This window comes from Artemia sp. Qi Xiang Cuo, chromosome 4 (genome assembly GCF_049724085.1).
Source record: "Artemia sp. Qi Xiang Cuo chromosome 4, ASM4972408v1, whole genome shotgun sequence".
Lineage (NCBI taxonomy): Eukaryota > Metazoa > Arthropoda > Branchiopoda > Anostraca > Artemiidae > Artemia > Artemia sp. Qi Xiang Cuo.
Window position 1 is genome coordinate 26310046 of NC_142797.1, and position 23888 is coordinate 26333933.

At 34.8% G+C, this 23888-nt stretch overlaps 1 protein-coding gene across 3 annotated transcripts in view; it reads right to left on the bottom strand.

The window, feature by feature from the left end:
- Nucleotides 1-23888, bottom strand: part of mura (ring finger protein murashka) — a 176278-nt gene that overhangs the window by 35890 nt on the left and 116500 nt on the right. For all 3 annotated transcript variants that reach the window (XM_089088200.1, XM_089088199.1, XM_089088198.1), the window contains exon 5: nt 23246-23414. In XM_089088200.1, the coding sequence (XP_088944326.1) occupies nt 23246-23414 (169 nt within the window). The remainder of the gene's footprint in view (nt 1-23245; nt 23415-23888) is intronic.

Consider the following 23888-nt stretch of genomic DNA (forward strand, 5'->3'; position numbering starts at 1 on the left):
GAAAAGCTGTCAAAACACAAGTTGTGCTGCAAAAGTGTCGGCAGTTTTTGAAATTCTGTCGAATTCTGCTACAGGCAGCTCTGGAACTTTTTCTATACCTGGTGCTGGCTGAATGTTTTTAGCCTGTGGGAAGATTGATTAGTATATGCAGCTTGTTTGAAAATATCACGGTCAAAAAGGAAGAGATCACGACCGGACCAAATGAAAGCAATATCTGATGGGGCAGGACTGTCTTACATTTTAAAGGAAGGACTAGGTCCACCAGAGAAGGATGAATCACTTATGTCTCGGGTTAGGAGCAGAATGGAAGAGCAGAATGTCTTACATTTTAAAGGAAGGACTAGGTCCACCAGAGAAGGATGAATCACTTATGTCTTGGGTTAGGAGCAGAATGGAAGAGCAAGAAGTTCAGACTCGATACCAGGCAGTAAACGAGACGTTGGAGTTTTATGCCCAGGTTAAAGAATTATTTAGTTTGGAGTACTACTTTAAATTAGATTTACCGTCCAAGATATTAGGAACCCGGTTTCACAAATTGTCTACAATTGATAAATATAAATATGGTGTTTTATAGAAAAAGCTAGCCTCAGAGGCAGATTATTCTTGCCTCAAATGTAATCTAGGATTGAATGATGTGGTACATATTCAAGAGGATGCTATCAGCTTTCTGATTTAAGAAACAATTTTTTTAAGGTGAAACCCTGGAGTTCCCGCGGATCCTACACGGGACTTAAAAAGGACAATCTTTGTGGTTTGCAAATATATTAATGAAGTGATAAAATAGCAGAGTATTTCTAAATTGTGTTTTTTTTGTGTGTATGGGGGGATCCCCTTGCTGCTGTTTTTCGGGAAGGGGAGAGATGGTTATTTGTAAGTTCTGATATTGTGATGTGTGCTCTATAATATTGTTTAGCATGTCCTTGTTCAGCTTAGAATGAAACTTTTTATAATTACTGTACGTAAACATGAATATTCTCCATGCACAAAAGACAAAAAAACATGACAAATTTTCCTACCAAATGATTGGTACAAATTTTGACAATAGAAAAAACAATACTCGAATTACTTACGACTTGATGCAACTATGGGAGAGAAAGGCCCCTAAAAATAAAATAAACTAACCTGCATAACAGAAATGCATCTATGATGAAAATGTTAGTTGACAAAGCCTTCTATTGACAAGACAAAACAAAAGGATTGAAGTAGGATTATTAAGGATCTTTATGCTATAAACAATTTCCTTAATAAGGTAAATGCCTATGCCCCGACTGCTAGCCCGATTTTTATTCACTAACTTCCCTCACTAAACTCTGATAGAAATCTTGTTTAAAGGCCCTTAGCGATGCCAGACAATTTCAAATTAGCTCTTAAAATAAATGCAAGTGAATAGTGATAAAGGTAAATAACTTAAATGAATAAAAATGCAGCAAGCACAAACTATGTTATTCGGAAAGAAAAAGACCAGCTATTTAGCTAAAGCGATATGGAACGCCACCAAAAAACAGGAAAGAAGGAAAAACACATCACGGATAAAAAAAAAAGGCTATAATTGTGTGCTGGGGCTCATTACCGTCATATATGAGACAAAGCCTACGGCTGGAGCGAACTCATTGCCACCTGGAGGTCCCATTATCGACATGTTGCCTAAAATGCAATAGATATTTGATAGATGTGTCAGTACTTTAGCATCCTATAAAAACACGGTATACATTTTAACCATCCTCCAAAAAACATTCTAATTTACGACCTTGTATTCCAACCAACACAGTTGTAAACAGGTCTGACACTAGAGAGGGGAGGGACTAGCAGAATATTACCAGGGGAAGGGTGATTGAAAAACCTGCAATTTTAGACAATTTTTCCACTTTTCCAGGGGTTTATCAAAATTTATCAGTCCCTCCCCCCTCTGCGCAGGTCTGCCAATGAAGATAAAACTGTATAGTTCTATTTTAGCACCTTGAGCTAAGATCTCGTCAACCTAAGGTTCAGTTTTAAAATACGCTAATAAATTTCGCAGGGAAATTTACTTCGCGGGTGAAACTGTCACTCAAATCAAAATAGAGGCAGAAAGTAAATCTCAGGTTTTCTCTAAGCCCCGTTGATTTATGTACTTAACTGGGCATCAATTCCTATCCATCATCACTATGGACCAATCAGTGATACTTGTAAAAGAGAAAGCAAATTACGATTGGTCGAAAATGACTATACCAACACACTGATGTCTAGCTAACGACGTGTGTGAATTGCACTTTAACTAATCAGATATGAGGCCTTGCATCTCGACACGAAATAAAGATTTGCTGAACATCAAAAATAGACAATTCATAGGATATTATAAAAAATTTTTTTTTTTACAAATCTTTACATCTCTCTCTCTCTCTCTCTCTACATGTGTAACTGGTGATTCTCTAAAATTAAGTTATTCAGAAAACATTTATACTCGCAATAAATTACATCAATAATACATTCTGATGGTTTGACATAGGTCTTGGCCCATTAATACATGTTCTGATGGTTTGATGTGGTTGGCTTATTCAACAAAAGTAACCTTTTTGTATCACCCTTGCCCTCCTCGAACATTCTGAGTGATATGAGTGAAATATACAGCAAACCCTTGGGGGGGGGGGGGCAATGTGACAAGGGCACCAATAAGCAAAATGATGCGGGGTTGTGACAAGGGCGATAATAATTGACAAATTTATTCACAAAGAGTGAAAAACAGAAAAAAAGGAATGGGTTGCCAGAAAAAAATGGGGCCAGGGTCCCCCTGCTCCCCCTGGATCCGCCAGTAACAAGCCTTAATTACTGTATTCCGCACTTCAAAGAGAATCAAACATTTGACTCAAATTAATCTGCTCCTGATTTAATCAAAATCAAATTTCCTAAGTTACAAATCTTATTAACCTACGCTTAACGATAAAAACTATAGTAGTAACAATTAAGAGTAAGGTAATTCAATCTCGTTTCAGCCCGAAAGCTGCTACATCAGATATATGTAAAGAATCAACAGCTGATAAGTATATAAATAATAGAAACACTCACAAAAGTAATTTTATGGAGGGAGATCCTGAGGTCCTCCACCGGCTGATACGCGTCTAGGACTATTACTGTAGCCAAAATATTTACCATATTTTTTTCATATGTTATCATCCAAATTTGTATTACAAGACTAAATAAACGAGATTTAAAAATACATGTTCGAATGCATATGACCTAAATCGTTATTATCGAACTAAATTAAAATAATTAATGTATATTTTAATAGAGCATTCAAGTCATTCCAAATTACGTTAGGTCACCATGCCCAACTCGAATAAAATAATTATTAAATCACAAATAAGTCAATTAGCTACTGGTTATTCTCAACTGATTTGACTTTCAAAATGCTTTGAGAAACTTGTCAATTTATTAAGATTAAATAAATTCAAATATATCTGGATTTTTGCATGGAATATAAATTGTAAACTTGCTGGCTATAGATCCCAATCTGAATGGTACCATCCCATGTTTGTCACCAAAATATGATCAGTCTTATTAGAAGAAAGTTTGCCATTTCTTTTCTACTTTTTTTTGTCCATTTCTAATAATATTGATTAGATTGTCTCTAAGAGAAAAACTTAGTTTTCTTTCTGAGATGTAGCTGAATGTTTTCTTAAGAGTCTGAAAGTGTTTCTTCTCTAAAATAAAGGAAATTCAGTGGCCTAGTCGGATACATTTTTTAGAACAGTTGCAATAAACTATTACCCGTATATGTGAAGAGGAATTTGAGCAAAGGCGTATCCATGCTTTTTGCTCGGGGATGGGGAAGATGTTACGGAAAAACTTTGAAACACGGATCAAAATTTCTTTATAAACATTTTTGTTCCGTTTTTAGGAGTCATTTTTTTTGGGGGGGGGGGGTGAAACCCCGTAACTCCCCCTGGATACGGCCTTGGATATGAGGCTCAAGATCTCTTCCCCAAAGGACTCGTAGAAATGTCTTTGCCTAGGGGCTCGTAGAAATGTCTATAAACATATTACCCAATATCAATGAAAATAACTTCACAGGGGGGTGAGGGATGTAAGGGAAGGTATTTCTCATGAGAGGCTTCTTGGAAAAAGTGAAAATATAGTAAACTAAAAATTTCTTATTCTCCGGTTTTGATCCCCATCCCTAGGAAAAACGCTTTGATCACCTCCTTTGGAGTCAGACCTACGTGCGTCTATAAATGAGTATTTAGAAATAAAGTTAGGGTTTCTTGATGCCTCCCATCTTGGCAAGAACTTAAGAACTTATTTCAGGAGAGGGTCCACTCTTTTCAGTTTATTCTAGGAGGAGGGATAGAAAACTGAAAAAAAAACACAAGCCGAACTGGGACAAATAAATGCAATTTGTTGAATAATCGTATCTCGAGATTAAGAGGGGGGGGGGGGGGTACTGACCCCAACGTATTCTGACCTACACGCATGTCTGAAAATACATAACTATTCAACAAGCATTTTGACTCGACGAATCATGCAGTGCCTATCTTGCTTTACACCTCTATATAAATGTTTCAGTAGATTTTCCTACTTCTATGCTCTGTTCTAATGATCCTGTGCAAATATCTGGTAATAAAACGACTAGATACGATACCCTCTCCCCCAAGTTTCGGGAGTGAATTCTCAAGAATTCATAATTCGAATTTTCCACAAAATAAGTCGAAGCATCTCCTGTCAGTACTAGAAGAATTTGCATGAGGTACACGAGTCCTTTCTAATAGGCCTATCTGACCAATGGCTATTCTGGCCTCTCTTGCGCCTGGGCAAAATCTTGATTAGCGCCCCCTCCCTCCCTGTCCCCCAGAAATTTACAGGGCCAAACTTTAACAACATTTTCATTTATTAACAAAATTTTGCCAACTGTGCCCTATACTTTATTTTAAAAAAAATAAAATTACAAAATGATTATAACCGTTAGATCATTTATTTGAAATTTTGTAACCCCCTGCGCCCGAGGTAAGCGTCCCTTTGTCTCCCCCCTGAAACTGTCTCTGTATCTGACAATCAGACGTGAAACAGTTATCGAGAAAGATATATCTGTTATACTTACAACACTCAAGAATTATGCCGTGTAAAACTCGAGAGCAAACTGGCTTCATCTGTCTGCATTAAGAGACAATTAGCTTACGCTCAGTGGGAAACAAGTGGCAGATGACAGAATACATTGGAGTTATAGAATTTGGGCTATATATTTGCAAATTAGGAGGATGGTAAAGTATTTGGACAGCGTGAAATTAGAAAACAATTCTTACTTCATAATATAGAGAATAATTGTAGCTAACACTTTTTGCATGAAGACCCATTATACTATACCCACCCACCCCCCCTATACTTTAGATTACGTCACAAGCCAGATAGTCCGCTCTATCTCAGGCCAGCCCACAGTTACAGACGTCATTCGGCAACGAAGGTGGCGATACCTTGGACACGTGATCGGTAAACTTAAATATATAGAGGGGGAATGCCACCAAGATTTTTTTTCACAATAATGTCAAAAAAGCTATTCTAAACTATTCATGAATCAGAATATTAAAGGCTGCTGTAATCCAAACTCCAAAAGGCTTATCCCATGTAGTCTACGCCTCGGTTTTAAACCATAACCTACATCTCACTAAAAACAGTTTTTATTACTTTAGCTATAGGCCATCTGTTTATAGCCAAGGGACTAAACAAAGTCTAACAAAAAAAGTAAGGAGGTTGCCATAAAATTTGGGATTTATTGGATTCTCTCCTGTTGCTAGGCACCCCATCATTTGTTCTATACAGAAGAAATGTTCTAGGCCATAGCCTAGATGAGACTGAAAATTTTAAAATAAAGAGCATATTTTCAATTTGGCTCTTGGAAAACTTTTCATAGAATACAAAAATAAGAAGAAACTCAGCACATATAGATATTGAACGAAAGCTCGAACATGTCTAGACTATTTTTTTGTCATAAGCCCCATTCTTTCAATTGATTAAGTTATTTTCAGATACGTCACACCAAGTTTTTGGACATATCTATAAATGAAGTTTCGTTTTTAAATTGACAATTAAGATACCTCTCATTAAACAAAAAATCACAAGGCACCCAAAAATAACTGTGAGTAACACTCCGGAGCATGGCCTCTTCTGAACTAAACACTAAAACAACACATCTGATTTCCACACTATAGGGAGGCATGGACCCCAAGAGCTACCTAGAATTTGAAAAATACCTTACACTAATGGAGGAATTTCTTTGAACCAGGACTGCAGATTTTTTTTGGTACTGTTTTAATATCTGTACCACACGCGAGAAGTGAGGTTTGGTTAATGCTAATGAAATAAAACAAAATAGGATGATAATATAATATTTATGAACAAAATTGGGGTATATATTTGCAATTTAGGGAGGGGGTGGGGGTAAAGCATAGCATATATTAAATACATAACCTAACCTAGCCCCCCCCTAAACCCCCAAAAAACTTGTTTAAATGTAGTTCCTAGAGCAAGAAACCCCTGAATACTTGTTTATACAGCATTAGATAGCATCAAATCTTTGCTTTTGTCGAGTGGATGCCTCGCGTGCTGTACATATATTATAACACTCGTGCAGTCTCCCCTCCCCCATAGAAGTCCCAGAGACAACATTCTGGATACACCAACGTAGGCCTTCAGTCAGCTAAGATACCCTATGCTATTTAAAGAGGCAGCTGGTTTTTGGACCACCCCTAATTTACTAAAATATGATGCAATGTGAGGGTAATAATAATAGCCCCACCTTCTTGGCGAAATCCTCACCAATAATTTGTCAGCATAAATTAAACATGTGGTCTCTGTTTTGACAAACAATTGAAAAGAAAAAAATATGTTTAATATTTCTGATTTATTGAATAAATATCAGGCAATAAAAGTTACATTTTTAGAATGAGAAGAAAATCAGCTTTCTGTTAACATGTCAACAAAACTGAAACACTGAAAGGATATATATCTCAAAATAGGATAATTGGTATTTCCAAAAAGGGGCCCTTGTCGGTAAGTCAATAAACTAACAATTTTCAAGGGTTGATGCATAGCATAGATCTTTAGCTCTTCATTGATATATACAACTCTTCTCAATTTCTCTATGGTAACAAGGTGTGGGGTTTTAGTTTTCCAGTTTTGCTCAATTGGATACCCTATCGCCCGCAAAAACGTCAATCTCAACGTATTCACTGAAAAAAAAACTTTTTTGAACCAGGATGTAAGGAAACATATCCAGTAGACATCCCCCCCCCCTAGAGGTCCCAGAGACAAGGATAGTTAAGGTAGCCTATGCTATTTAAAAGATTGTATACCCAAATAAAATTTCTATTTGAAATGAGTTTAGAAACAAATTTAGGCTATATATTTCCACATTAGGGGGGGGGGGGGTAAAGCATAGCATAAGTCAAATACGTAACCAACCCTAGATACCTTTTTTGCCCTTCAACCAAAAAAAAACAGAAGTTTAAATATTTTTAACAGAGTGAGCAATAGCTCACTAGGCAGATGAAAACTGTTTTTCATATAGAATCTTTGAGATTCTATATGCGGTTCTTGTCGCTTTTACATACGAGGCAAGTATCAACAGGGGCGAATCTCCAGCATTTTTATTAGGGGGGGGGGCAAGAGAGGTCCATATCCAGATAGTCAAAGGGCACGGGATATAAAAAAAATTGGTACTTGTCAATTATCAGGTACACACGCAAGATAGATACTAAAAGAAACTAGTCAAACGGGTATCTTTCAATAGATCAATTGGATTGCAAACCGTGGTTTGTCACTACACTTACAAAATTTAAACTATTGTTTTTGGGGTTTAGGGGGGGAGGTACCTAGGTTAGGTTACGTATTTAATATATGATATGCTTTACCCCCACCCCCCTAATGTGCAAATAAATAGCCCAAATTTGTTTCTAAACTATTATATTTTCATCCTATTTTGTTTTATTAGCATAAACCAAACTTTTGACTTCTCGCGTGTGTACCAGCTAATTGACAAGTACCAAAAAGGACTGATCTTTCCTCATCCCGACCACCACCTCATGGTCTAAGAAACTTCAAAGTGCAAAAGTCGAAATTGCAAAATACGACAATTAATTCAAACCAACAAAAGGCAACGACACAGGAAGAACCACCTTCCGCCATACCTCCCCCAGACGTCTTTGGTACCCATGAGCTGGGTAAGCTACCCATTATTATGGGTCGACACCGTCCTAGACCAAGTAATAGGATGCGCTAAGATTTGAACCTTCGCCCTTCGGACAAAAGATTCACAATCTCGCACACACTGCCACTTGGCTAGCACGAGTTATTATAGTACACGCTTTAGCTAATATTAGCCAAAGTACAGCGGGTCTGCATGCCCAATGTGTTAGGTACAATCATTCTGCTATTATGAAGTAACAATTGCTGGTACTTATTAAGAATCCGGTAAACACGCGAGAAGTGAAGTTTCGTTAATGTTAATGAAATAAAACAAAACAGGATGAAAATATAATAGTTCAGAAACAAATTTGGGCTATATATTTGCACATTAGGGGGGGGGGGGGGGGGGTAAAGCAAATATATTAAATACGTAACTTAACCTAGGTACCTTTTTTTGCTCCTTTAACCCCCAAAAAATAAAGTTTAAACCTTTGTCACGGAGCAAGCAATACCTCACAAGGCAGCAAAAACCTGTTTTTAATAACGCATCTTTGAGATTTCGATGCACTCTTTCTTGCGTGTTTACCCGGATTGTAAATAAGTACCCAATTTTTTCCTAACTTCACACTGTCCAAATACTTTACCCCCCCCCCCACCCCTAATGCGCAAATATATAGCCCAAAATAGACTATTTTTTCATCTATTCTGTCAATTCTATTTTTGTCTTGTCTCACACTAAGTTGAAAAAAACCGGTTTTACAATGCGTCAATGCACGAACAACTTGAGATGCAAGGGGTATATCATTCAAGTGCCGGATTTTTTATTTGGTAAACAGTGCGCTTTTTAAATTTAATAGAAACCACATTTGCAGCTTCAAAGTTATAAACCTCCTCAATACCCATAAAAATAAATACTGTTTCCCTTTTAATAGCCCCAATTATAGTTGTTCTTCTTTTTGTTCTGGCATGTCTCCTTCTGAAGAGCTGCTATTCTTGACCTTTAACAAAATTTAGGTGGTTATAACCCCTACCTAATATTCTTCTAACATGTTTCTCTGACGCTCAATCCTAATGAAATATACCTAAGTATGATAAAAACGTAATACGGTACTTCAGAATCAAAATTGGGCTATATATTTGCATATTAGAGGGGGGGAAGTATAGCGGCTTCGCATGACTAATGTGTTAGGTACAATTATTCTGCATATTATGAAGTAAGAATTGTTGGCAAATTTTTCGCAGTTCATAATATTGACTTACGAACATAACTGGATGCCTTTTTTATTCTCTTTCCAACTTTACGAATTGTTTTATAGCTTTACACTGTCGAAATACTTTACCCCCCCCCCCCTAATTTGCAAATAAATATCCCAAATTATATATTTTCGATCTATTCTGTCACATCTCTTCGTCTTGTGCCACGCTAACCAGAAAGAAACTAACAAAAAAAAAGGTTATATTATGCGTCAATGAATGAACAACTTGAGCGGTAGGGGTTATATTATACAAGTACTATTTGGGCTATATATTTTACACCTTAGGGAGGGGGGGAGTGAAGTACTTTTAGGAATGATACAAGTGATTTTAAAATACTTACTTTTATCATTCCTAAAAGCGCTTTACTTCATTTTACCCTTCCCCCTCATTGTGCCAATATATAGTCCACATTATATATTTCCTATGCATTTTGCCATGCATCACTTCTTTGTTTCAAGTTAATACCCATAAACCACTAAAAAATACATTTTAAATAGCCTAGGGACAAAGGTACAACAGAAAAGATCCTAAAAACTAAAACCTAAGGTAAATTTCTACCAAATTATATTATTGACTTACTCATAAAGTGAATATACCACTCGATGCCTTTTTTTATGCTGATTACGAATATAGTAATCATTTCTATAGGAAATGAATTACAGCCCCCCCCCCCACTATAAATACCAATTCAGGGTGTATATTTCTGCAACCTAACCCTGAATTGGCATACATAGGGGGGGGGGCTGAAATTCATTTCCAATAGAAATGGTGGTCAAGTTCTACCAAATCATGTTATTGAGTTAGGAATAAAGTGAATACACCATTCGATGCCTTTTTTATGCTGATTAGGAATATAATAAGCATTTCTATCGGAAATGAATTTCAGCCCCTCCCCTCTATATAGGCTATACACCGAATGGTGTGTTCACTTCATTCCTAACTCAATAATATGATTTCGTAGAACTTTACCGAAATGATTATTAGGCTATATTCGTAATCAGCATAAAACAAGGCATCGAATGGTCTATTCACTTTATTCCTAACTCAATAATATGATTTGGTAGAAATTTACCAAACCTAAACCTCGTCTTAAGAAAATTGTTAATCATCATGGACCTACAACTAGGCTATTATAGGCCTTAGCTGAATTCAAAGAAGAACCACTTGGGCTATGACAGTCTCTATACCTTAGTATAGGGAATTATCCAACAAATAACTTGATTCTCAAGGATCATCCAATATTTCAGGAAACACTTACACGCTTTTTAACAAGAGATAATACAAGCACCAATTATTCTTTGTTTTCAAAACACAAGAAATATTAAAAATTCTACACAGCGACTAGCATAAAAAAAGCGACTCCCAACAACAACTGTTGACGTTCATTCCATTGGATTTTCGGGACAGATGCCAATAGCCGTCTATCTCTCCTCTCGGCAGGTGAGGCGCAGCCACAGAAGAGACGAGGAACGTAGCTCAAAGAAATACAGAGGACAACATTATTGGACTTGGAAATAGATTTGTTATCTTCAGACTTCTTCATAGCATGGTTTCTTAGCCGGTAAAAACGGTCTAGCGGTCACTTAATAAAGATGGGATATTTGAAATCAGAATGGAAAATACCAATGAGTCGTGTGCATTTCGCAACAGAGAACTAATTTCTATTACCCCTGAATGGTCTACGACAGCCCAGGCCGTACCTGACGCACGGAAGGGGGGTTCCTTCCTAAGACTGGTGCGAAGGACACCCCTCCAGAAAAATTGGACATAAAAAAAACACTCGTATTTGCGACCCCTCCCCAAGGAGTTGGGCGAGTTTCCACCTATATCCCATGCCACGTATTTTTTTTATGTTTCCAACAAAAGAAAAACTTTAACATGAATGTAAAACCACAGCTGAAAAAAAGGCCAGTTAGAATTTTAATACTTGAAAAATGGTAAACAAATAATGTTTTTCAGGGCAAATATACTCCTCACAGGCTCCATAAGTTTTACCGGCTTTTCTGCTTACCCTTATCCAAATAAAAAAAAAAAAAAAAAAAAAATTTTTTTTAACTGAAAGTAAGGAACGACGTTAAAACATAAAACGAACAGAAATTATTCCGTATAAAAAAGTGGCTGTCCCCTCCTCAACACCTCGCTCTTTGCGCTAAAGTTTTTATTGTTTAAAAAAATAGAGTTGTGAAAAAGTCAAAACTTTAGCGTAAAGAGCGAGGCGTTGAGGAGGGGACAGTCTCTTTTATATACGGAATAATTTCTGTTCGTTTTAAGTTTTAACGTCGTTCCTTGCTTTCAGTTAAAAAAAACTTTTTTTTTTATTTAATTTTTGAACGATTTTGAATTAATGGAGGTTTTGATATTGGCTCACCAGCCATTTTGGTTAAATGGCTTTCTCGAAAGTTTTTTAATTTTATTTACGAACGTTTTCATTAGTCATAAATATACGTAACTTACGAATTAACTTACGTAACGAACTTCTATATTCATATATTTTTAATACGTATATTAGGGGGTTCGCACCCTAGCCAATACCTTGCTCTTTAAGCTAGAGTTCGAATTTTATTCCAATTCTTTCAAAATGACCTCTTAATCACAAAGGCCGTTAATTAGAATAAATAGCTCTTGTGAAAGTACTAATAAAGCTTTGGCTTAAAGAGCGAGGTATTGAATAAGGGGTGAACTCAATCATATACGTAATATTTTCTGTTCGTTTTAAGTTTTGATGTTGCTCATTACTTTCAGTTGATAAACTTTTTTTTTAATTAATTTTTGATCTTTTTCTTTAATAATGATGGGAAATCCGGCGCCCCCTTCATAGCAATGTCCCTTCCCCATGAAAACTTCCTTCATGGAAGATCCTCCCATATAACCCCTGACCCCCCCCCCACCTACCAAAAAAAAATTCCCCCTGAAAACGTCTGTATACTTATCAATAACCAATACTATATGTTAACATTGGGTAAAGTTCATAACTTTCAGCCCTATCCCCGGGGACTTCGGGGGATTAATTCATCCTAAAAGACATAGTTTTCATATTTTTGACCATGCCGAACAAAATGGCTATCTCAAAATTTTGATCGGGTGACTTTGGGAAAAAAATGAGCGTGGGAGGGGGCCTAGTTGCCCTCCATTTTTTGGTCACTTAAAAAGGGCACTAGAACTTTTAATTTCCCTTCCAATGACTGCTAACATTTCTTATATTTTCCATATTATTTGTGCATATTATATTTGCATATTATTATTTTGCGTACATTTTTTATATGTCTTTAGGTCCTCTTGTCCCCGCAAAAAAAAATCAAGTTTATTTTCAAGCTTGTGGTTTTTTAATTTCCCACCCAATTAGTACGTTTCCTTGAATTATTCCCAGACAATTTTGTTAGCTAAGAATTATGTTGTTGCCGTTCTAGCAAAACCGTTGGACTGCGGAAAAAGCCTATTAAGGGCCCATGTTCACGAGGATGAGAGTTGAACTCATGTTAACCTCCCATCCTCATGAAAGAAACCATTTGTTCAACAAAAGGTGAATTTATCCATCCAGTTCTACTCTGGTCAAAAGGACGAGTTGAACTATGGCTCTTTATTTAGTCTAACAGGAGGAGGGTGGAAGCGAAAACATACTTTCATTGAACAAATTCAGGTCGTATCCTCGGAAATCTGGCCTCTAAGAACCATAAAAATGGATATAGACCATAACAATCTGAAAACACGTAAGAAACAAACAAACTGGAGAGGTGATAACAAGCTTGCAATGGCCGATGATTTTGTTTTTTTGTTTTCTTTTTAGTTTGTTTTTCTAACTTTTACAGCCTAATGTCCATTCGGATGGGTCCAAAATTATGGTGCACACATTTTCGCGTATTAACCTCGGATTGACTCGAATCCAAAAGAAATGATGGCCCTGTATTTGCTATACTGTACAATACAATCATCATCAATATAGGTTGTTTTTATCTAGAACCTGATTTTATTTTTACTCACATTTTTTTTTTATGTTAAACGCAGCAATTAAAGATAAAAACGGTAATGAAACGAAGGACGAAAAGAAATTATACCATATGGTCTTAATCATACCATATACTTGGAGTTCGTTCAAGCGGTTGAATATTCGGACAACCTAAAGGGAGACGTTAGCATTGAAGAATAAAATAATTTACGTTCCGTATGACAAAAAGGACAGAATAGTATACTGTTTTAGCAAATTTTGAAGTGGTTAGGGGTAGAGCAATTGTAGAAACTTAAAAAATTCTCAGTCTTGAAAAAAAGATTTCTGTTTAACCGAGCTTTGAAGTTTTTTTCTACGAATATGATACATAAAAGCTAGCTAAGACCAGCAATATTCAACGGTGTTTTGTTCCAAGAAAATAATCGACAGTAGTTTCAGAAGTACATGGATACAGTTAAATCAAAAAAGCGTGTTCCATGATGACCTCAAACGGATAAATCGGTTTGTATTTTTTTTTTGTCCACTGCTTTGTTTAAATGTTATACCCGTTTTCTCTCTATAATTTCATTTGTCAAATTCTATGAATAAAAGTTTTGTAGCCACTGATGATGATGAAGAAGTTTGAGGAAGACACGAAGAAGAGTTTGGTACTTATGTACTATCCATAACACACGCGAAAAGTGAAGTTTGGTTAATGCTAATTAGATAAAACAAAATAGGATAAAAATATGATAAAGCATAGCATATATTAAATACGTAACTTAACCTAACCTAGGTACCTTTTGCCCCCCCCCCCTAAACCCCGAAAAACAAAATTTTTAATGTTGTAAACGCAATGACAAACCACTGTTTGCAATCCCCAGTGTAGGAATTGTCCGTTGAAAGAAACCCGTTTGACTAGTTTCTTAAGCAGCTTCCTTATACAATATAGCGCGTATGTTACAAATAGTACATAAGTACCGCATTTTTTCTTCAAAGGTTTTGACAACAGAAAGAAAATGGTACTCTTGCTGGACTTCAGAAGGGAGTAAACAACTCCAGTTATACTCCTTGATTGGCAGTTCGTATATTATTAGACCAAACATGATTGAAGAATTCGTGTTCTGTCTACTTATACTATAGGCTATCTTTTCTCAACGTTTTTTACTGTCACAGTCTCGCAAATAGGCCAAAATAAAGAAAATCGGCCGAACCACCCCCTATAATAAATGATAGTTTGACCTAAATTATCTACTCTATCTTTGGAGTACAATTATTTCGCCAGTTATTGATTAATGCATCATTATTAATTTGTCTAACTTTTGATATTTGTATTCATATACACATTTATTAATTAATAAAATGTAGGCCTTTTCAACCCGGTTAAGACTCCTTGTATGTGGGATTACAACCACCCATAAGAATTTCGATTTCAGTGTTGTATTTTGATAATGTATATACACAGTCTAGTCCTTAGGGAATCATATTTGTGTTCAGATGTACTGATCCGTTTTTCATTGACAAATAACTATAATTAGGTGTAACGATAGGCATCGCCCATAGGTCAATTTGAGAACATTGATAAAGAGGATACATTACTGTTTCCGATTTTCAATGTACCAATCATATGGTGTAAAAACTGTGATAGACAATTAAGATGTTTCCTTATCATTTTCAGTATGGATAGTGTTTTTAAGTACATGTCAGTATAGAACTGTTTTAACTGCTGTCTATTTGAAAAAAAAATCGGAGGGCTAAAATATTTTTTTTTTTTGTCATTCCTCGTGTTATTTCTTATTTCTGGTTAAACAATTTCGTCTTACAGTGGGAGTCGGCCGACTAATTTTAGGATAAAATCTAGAAAAATGTGCTAGATTTAAAGGTCTGCGTCAATAGAGCGCCAGCGTACTAGAACAACAGGCAAGCTATTGTTACAGTGTGCAAAATAGTACCATATATTGGTATAAAAAGAGTGGTACTGTTCTATTAGCTGGGAAACTCGCGAGATATTGTATAGCGAATATGATAAAAGAAACTAGTCAAACAGGTTCTTTCAACGGAGAATTCCTATGCCGAGCATTGCAAACAGTGGTTGTCACTGCGTTTACAATATTTAAACTTTAGTGTTTTGGGTATTGAAGGGACAATATATAGCCAAAATTTGCTTCTAAATAGTTATATTTTTATCCTATTTTGTTTTATTTCATTAGCATTAACTAAACTTCACTTCTTGCGAGTTTTCCAGCTAATAGAACAGCACCAAAATAGTTTACTAACAGTAAGACTTGCAAGTACACTTGATACTTCGCAAATGATGGATGATGGAGAGCGGAAACAACCATAATATGGGCTCTTGAAATCCGGTTATTTCTCTCTATGCGACGGAGAATTTTAAGTTATGACACAAATTCTAAAGCGAGTCTGTATTCCTAATACTATCAAGATTTGTTCACTTTAAACTTGTCTACAAAATAATCGTCTACAAATAATGTCTACAAAATAATAAATCAAAAAAGGGCGGGTATGAATGGGAACGTGCCCATGGAAACCTCCCTTGGCCAAACATTACGTACTTTAGAGAGGGAGAGGATGGAGAAGGTTCTTTTACTATTGTCCCCTAGTAAAAAAATAAAAGAGCCAATAGTTTTTAAAAACAGTGTCACATCAAAAAACAAAGCATAGTATCAAAACCACCTTTTCCGAAACCCCTATCAAGGAAACTTACAGTCCCTTTGCTTTAACAACAAGGAAAATCCATTAGCTTGAAAAACTACAAAAGTGACGACAAAAGTGATTAAACTTAATAAAAGTTTAAAAATAGCTTGCAGTAGTCGACGTTTTTTTTCAATTGTCAAGTTTAAAGAACTATGCACCAAGCGGCAAGACTTGCAAGTACACTTGATACTTCGCAAATCTAATTTTCGTTCTATTGAATTTTGGCCAATAAAATCCAAAGCAAAAGAAAAAAAGGTTTTCCAAAACAAGTGACATGAAATGTTCTAAAGTAGATTCTCAGCTATATTTAAAAAGCCATCAAATCTAGGTGTTCTGTTAATGTTAGTCCATAACGCACCAGTTTGGACTGAGACATTATTTAGGCATGTTACTGGTCTTGTTAAGAAGGAAATCTTGGAAAAATCAATGTATAGAAAATCACTTTTATTTGTTTATTAGATGATTTTGCAAGGTAACGATAGTCGAGTTCCAACACTAAGCTGGCCCAGACCATTGTGAACATAGAACAACGTTTTTTAGCATGAAGAAAAGTGAGTTGTCGGACCTTTTGGGCGGCTACCATATGACATATAATAGCTGTGTTTTCACACAAAATGGTTTTGTTAGTTTCCCATCTAATTTTATTAGTATCTTACAGCATGTTCATGCGTCATGATCGTTCAATGATTGCGTTGTAATTTTCCAATAGAGTTACTGAAAACGATTTGTTAAATGGGACTTTAACCAAATCCAATATCACAAGTTTTCCCATTTACTTTTTAACACAAAGAATGGACCAATTTGACATAGGCAGTTCTGCAAATTTGCTGCGTGAGCTGTGTGTGATTCGTTTTGCATCAGAAAAAAATGCAGTTGTGTGAGTCCAAGCTTAATTGAACATTATAACTAATACATTTAGAGAGGCGCAGGACCTCCAAGAAAAAATAGATCCAGTGACCATGGGGCTCAGGAAACGATTTTTCTTCTCTTGGTCTATAACTGAGACTAAACAGCCTCAATATTCTGATATTTTTCTATTCATCAATATTTTCGTTTTTTAATCAAGCAAAATTATGAATAATCAAGAACTGTGAAGTTTTTTCGAACTAGGCATTACTCCTTTCTCGTGCAAACAGGCAGATCCTCATCTGGAGGTCTGGGCCCTTTCCCCGTATTTTTAGCAAATTATTTGTCATATATTCAATACAATTCACAATATTTTTTCAAATACCCATTCTAATACCCCGAAATCGATCCTTAGATACTTGTCAAGAATCACTTCCCGTACATGGGGAAAACTCAACATAATTCCCTTTGTGCAATTCAGGACATTTTTTTTTCGCTGCATCTGAACAAAGCATGCAGGATCATTTCTACATTTCGAGCTTTGCTAAAAATAAGGAAAGTACAATAATTGTCTGGTGTCTCCTCCCTCCTCCCTAATAAAACATGCACATATCTCTGCTAACAAGTAAAAGTGAATCTTCAAAAGGCTTAATAAAGTCCTAATCATCGCCACTCCTGCATAAGCATGATCAATAAAAAAATAGCTAGCGCTACAAGGCATAGCGGCCAATGTCTGAAACAAAGAAAAGGAAACGCGGCGTAGACACGAAATAAAACTGCAAAATCAGTGATTTTTTCACATGCTCTTTTCAGATAATGCCAGGAAAAGATATATGTATATATATATATATATATATATATATATATATATATATATATATATATATATATATATATATATATATATATATATATATATATATATATATATATATATATATATATATATATATATATATATATATATATATATATATATATATATATATATATATATATATATATATATATATATATATATATATATATATATATACACACATATATATATATATAGATATATATATACACACACACACACACACACACATATATATATATATATATATATATATATATATATATATATATATATATATATATATATATATATATATATATATATATATATATATATATATATATATATATATATATATATATATATATATATATATATATATATATATATATATATATATATATATATATATATATATATATATATATATATATATATATATATATATATATATATATATATATATATATATATATATATATATATATATATATATATATATATATATATATATATATATATATATATATATATATATATATATATATATATATGTATATATGTATATATATATATATATATATATATATATATATATATATATATATATATATATATATATATATATATATATATATATATATATATATATATATATATATATATATATATATACTGAGAGAAAAGTAGACTATCTCTAATTGTGTTTCAATTCGAGTGTTCCACTTTTACACACCCACTGCTGGAATTTTTTTTAGGTTACCCATCATAGGTCCCAGTATTGTTGTAAGCGGGGATACGGAGGAAGAAGGAACAAACATTCATATCAAATTCAAGTGGTGGAGAGGGAGGGGATGGCGAAGGTTAAATACATAAATTTTCCCAGAAAGATTCCTGAAGGATATTTATATCCATTTATCTTGTGGTCATTTTTTTTATTGTACTTCCTCTACCAATATTTTATTTCAATACTTTCTACTTCATAAAATTTTAGTTGTTTCAGCTATGCATTTCTAGTGATTTTTTTTTTATCTTTGTCTCCTACATCTCTATTCCTGTATTTAGGTGAAATTAACTAAAAAAAAACAAGTTTTTTTAACTGAAAGTAAGGAGCGACATTAAAACTTAAAACGAACAGAAATTATTCCGTTTATGAAAGGGGCTGTCCCCTCCTCAACGCCTCGCTCTTTACGCCAAAGTTTTTTATCGTTTAAAAAATAAAATTGTGAGAAAGAGTCAAACTTTAGCGTGAAGATCGAGGTGTTGAGGAGGGGACAACCACTTTTATATACGGAATAATTTCAGTTAGTTTTAAGTTTTATTGTCACTCCTTACTTTCAGTTAAAAAAACTTTTTTTTTAGTCAATTTCCGAATGTTTTTGAATTGATACAGCTTTGATTTTGTCTCACCGTACATGAATATTTAAAACGAAATTTGCATATTAATTTTACTTTTTTGCTAAATGGCTTTCTCGAAAGTTTGTTCTGACGTGACTTACGAATTAACTTACGTAACAAATTTCTATATTCGTATGTTTTTATTACGTATATTAGGGAGTTTGCTCCCTAGTCAATATCTCGCTCTTTACGATAAAGTTCGAATTTTGTTCTAATCACTAGCTCCTGAATCACAAAGGGCGGTTAATTAGAATAGATAACTGTTTTGAAAGCACTAAAAAACTTTAGCGTAAACAGTAAAGTACTTACTAGGGGGCGAACCCTCTCATATATGTAAAAATTTCTGTTTGTTTTAAGTTTTAATGTTGCTCCTTATTTTCAGTTAAAAAAAACTTGTTTTTTTATTTAATTTCTGATCGTTTTTTAAATAATGCTGGGAAATCTGGCACCCCCTTTATGGAAATGTTCCTTTCCCCAGGGAAATATCCTCCATGGAAAGATCCTCCCCCGTAACCCCTACTCCGACCCCAGCAACCCCCCCCCCCACTAGAAAAAAATTCCTCCTGAAAACACATGTATACTTCCTAATAACCAATACTAGCCTATATGTAAACAGTGGATAAAGTTCATAACTTGCATCCCTTCCTCTGGTAACTTTGGGGGATTATGCCACCATCAAAGACTTTTTAAATGGTCTTGATCCTGTTGTACGATATGGCTATTTAACAATCCGTGTGGGGGTGCTTCGGGAAAAAAATTACTATGAGTGGGGGGCAAACTTTCCTCCAATTTTTTTGGTAGCTTAGAAAGGGCGCTGGATCAGCCGATACATGCTCGAATTAGCTCTCTTAACATGTTTTACAAGTGCTTGATCTATATGATCACCCCTGAAAAAAAAAAAACACGCATCCGTGATCTTTTTTCTGGCAAAAAAAAATTCAAAATTCCACATTTTTGCAGGTAGGAGCTTTAAACCACTAAGATACAGTTCTCTGATACGCTGAATCTGATGGTTTGATTTTCATTAGAGTTATATGGCTTTTAAGGGTTTTTCCCCCTTTTTTCGAAAATAAGGCAAATTTTCTCAGGCGCTTAACTTTTGACGGGTATAACCAACCTTGATGAAACTTATATATTTGAAACCAGCATTAAAATCTGATTTTTCTGATGTATCTAATGGTATCAAAATTCCGTTTTATAGAGTTTTGGTTACTATTGACCCGGGTCGCTCCTTACTTACAGTTCGTTACTTACCACGAACTGTTTGATATTTGTGTCTGTGATTTATCTGAGCTGGGTAATTTACTGCACTTCGAACTATGTGAGTGACTTTCTATTGAGTAGTTAGGAATAACGTAGAAATACTTCTTGAAATTCACAACGTGGTAAAAAAAAACCTATCAGGGCCATACCTATGTTGTTGTTTTTTTTGATGGGGAGTTACGAAAAAATTCCGAGGGAGGGGGGGTAAAAAACGTTGAAAAACGCATCAAAATTTGTTTATGTTCATTTTTTTTTTTAAGTCGGACAAACATTTCGGGGGGGGAGTCAGACCCCCTAACCCTCCCCCTGTTTACGGCCTTGAATTCTATGTATATTGTTCACTCTACTCTATTCATAGCAACGGGACAATCATAAATAAAAAAATATATATATATATATCATTCTTTCGAATAATAGTTTTGATATATTAATGAAATTAATGTCAGATTGGGAGGTTCGGTCCTTCAGATAATGAGCCAAGTGACATGAGTTAAGCTCCACCGGGTCTCCTTCACCTTTTCAAATAAAAGGAAGAAAATAGCAAAAATAAAAAAGCTTAGAAAAAATACACGTCACCTCACCTGCTGTAGCGCAAAAGGCGTTATGTCTCTTCTTTTTCAGTGAGATTAAAAAAATACCACTTAAACTCAGCATGCTTGATCTAACGATCCCACTCCCTTTTCAGTATCTTCACCTTTCAACACTAGCCTAACCAGAGAAGGGAAGCAAATCCTGAATGCTACAGATTATATTGGCAGAAAATTCAAATTATTTCAAAAATTCAAATTCACATTATATCAAAATAAAATCCCAAAAATCGTCTTTCCTTACTAAAATTGAAAGTAAAAAATAATTAGAAATGAAAGATAAGAAAATATTTTTTTTGCTAGGGAAATCATGAATGCCACAAATTTTATTGGAGCAAGTACACAATTATGTACTAAAACATTATACTGTAATAAAAATCCATAAGAAGGTTTTCTTATGAATAAATCCATAAGAAGGTCTCCTATTCCACTTTCGAAGTAGAAAAAATTAGAAATACAAGACAAAAAAAATGTTTTCTTTTAGATATTCCAGTGATAAAGATTTATGCTACAGTACAGTCAAGCAACAAAGGCCAAAGCAAGGACAAAGTAAAATCTTAAACTCACTTTCATCAATTGAAGTTTTCTTCTTTCTAGAAGCATTAAGCAATGCAAGGTTAATAATCTTCTAGGACCTTAATCTGGTCTGAATCGAGAGACGGAATTTTTTTTAACAATCCAACATGAACTCTGAAGCTAAATATATATTTATCTTGCATTATTTCTACCATTTGCGGGGCTGTGGTTTTGATCTCAGCTGCAGCAGAGCCGACGAGGAAGGGGACCCGTCGGTTAAATAAATATAATACCCACAAAAAATCTATTGATGTCCTATGCCACAAATAGCGCAGAAGGAACTATTTTCTATTATTATTATATTATTTCCGGTCTTCGGGACCAAAAAAAAAACACTCCCTAAAAAAATGGGGCTGCACTTGTCACAAAAGGGTTAAGTCAGTTCTTAATATGTTTAGAAACAAAAGATTATACGTAACAAGATAATAAGGTGAAATATCTTACCCCTCCAAAAAAAGAACCATTAGCGACCTAGCCTTGCTTCACTACTTATGACAATGCGCTTAAGGTTCTTGGCCTGGAGTCGCTTTTTAAACCCCGTCAGAGACTTATTTGCCAGTTCGGCCATCCTGCTCCGTAGCAGCAAACACAGGACGCTTCTGCCCCCGCTAGCCCCCGTTACGTCCTGTACCCGGAGACAATACAAGCTCAACCCAGTGACGTGCCGTACGACTCGCTACCAGCATTTCCTTGTCCCCTTTTTTACAGACATGGTCAACAAATTCTAAAAAAAGTAATACGATTTTATTAATTTTTTGTTGTCGTGTCTGTTATTTAACTTTCCCGTTTTTGTAAAAACCCTCGGTATTAGTGCTTTTAGCGCTAAAAAGAGTAAGTTTAATAAAATATGTCTATGTCTATAGTACTGAATAGCTGAAATAGCTAACTTGCTGCAATAGCAAAGCAAATTGAAATAAGTAAAGGAAAATTACTGGTATAAAAGTGTTTACTGACCTTTATTTCCATAAAAATGGTAACCAATATAATATTAGCAATTAATTTTTGTTACCGGTTAAATTATCGCTATTGGCAGATATGCTCCAAAAGCATCGAGTTTGGTATGCTCAACAGAGCAAACAATTTCTTCAGGGAACTAAATTCCGTTATCAGACTTTTATTACTACACTAATTTTTAAACCTTGAATTTGCATATTTCTCACAGCAAAGTTCTTGTATTTAGCGAAATATATTTAAATGATAATATTGACTAAGTAGTTCTGAATATCGCAACTAGATCATTAGTGGGTTTTTTTCTTCTTTTTTTTGTGTGTTTTCTTTAGATTGAAAACTTCACTTTCATATCTTATTACGTATAATCTTCGCAAAGAAGTTTTCATTTTTAAAAAACAAGTTATAAATTTATTAGTTAAAAGTTGGAGCTTATACTACTTGTTTGTCTTGGTTTCAGCCTTACCTTGGAGCTCGAAAGCCTACCTTGTAGAAGAAAATGATGACAAATAACAACCCTAAAACCCACTCACGGAATTCTCAGATTTACAGCTTTTCTCCTAAATCCATCAGGTCTTACAGTGTTACACATAATGAAATAGAGCTAAAATAGCACTTTCGTGCTACAGGTGGCAACCGTGCTTATGACAACACCTTTCAAGCTAACGCAGCCAGCTTATTTGAAGCAGTTTAATTAAGGAAGCAGATTGTGTCTTACAGCCAAAAAAAGAAAAAGCTGACCTGTATTAAGGGACCAGCAGGCTGTCTTAGAGAGGAGTAGCGACTTGAACTAGCTCCAGATTGCATTCGACCTTGATTGGATGTACTCTGACAATCTAAGGTGCTGCCAGCAGGGTGATTCTCCCTTGGGTCTGTTTCCCTCCTATTTCGTGTTTGAGATCTTCCAGGACTGTAAAATTAAACGTGGTTTATTCTATATATGAAAAATAATATACTTACCTACAATTAACTTGTCACACTTAAGGCTTATATTCTCTGTGAAACATGCGATTTTGCGGAAACCCTACAGAAGCAAATTCTACTTTCGATTTCCGAAGTATTTTCAACGCAATTTAAATCTAAAAAAAAAGCGGAGCAAATTTGGAAATACAAATTCGGCATATAGATACAGCTGAATCTCAGCTATCAAATGATATAATTTCCATCTTACTTTTAAACATTAAAACTGCAGGGATGCAAAAAAAAAAAAAAAAAAAAAAATCCAGAAGGAAATATGAAGTCACTGGGATACAAAAAGGATACCTCACAGGCAACGCCGTATCAAAAATTTGTTTCCGAGGGGAGGGGTGGGGGTACCCAAAAAGCTTTACAAAACGCAACAAATATATTTTTTACTTTTTAAACCAGAGAAAAATGTTGGGGA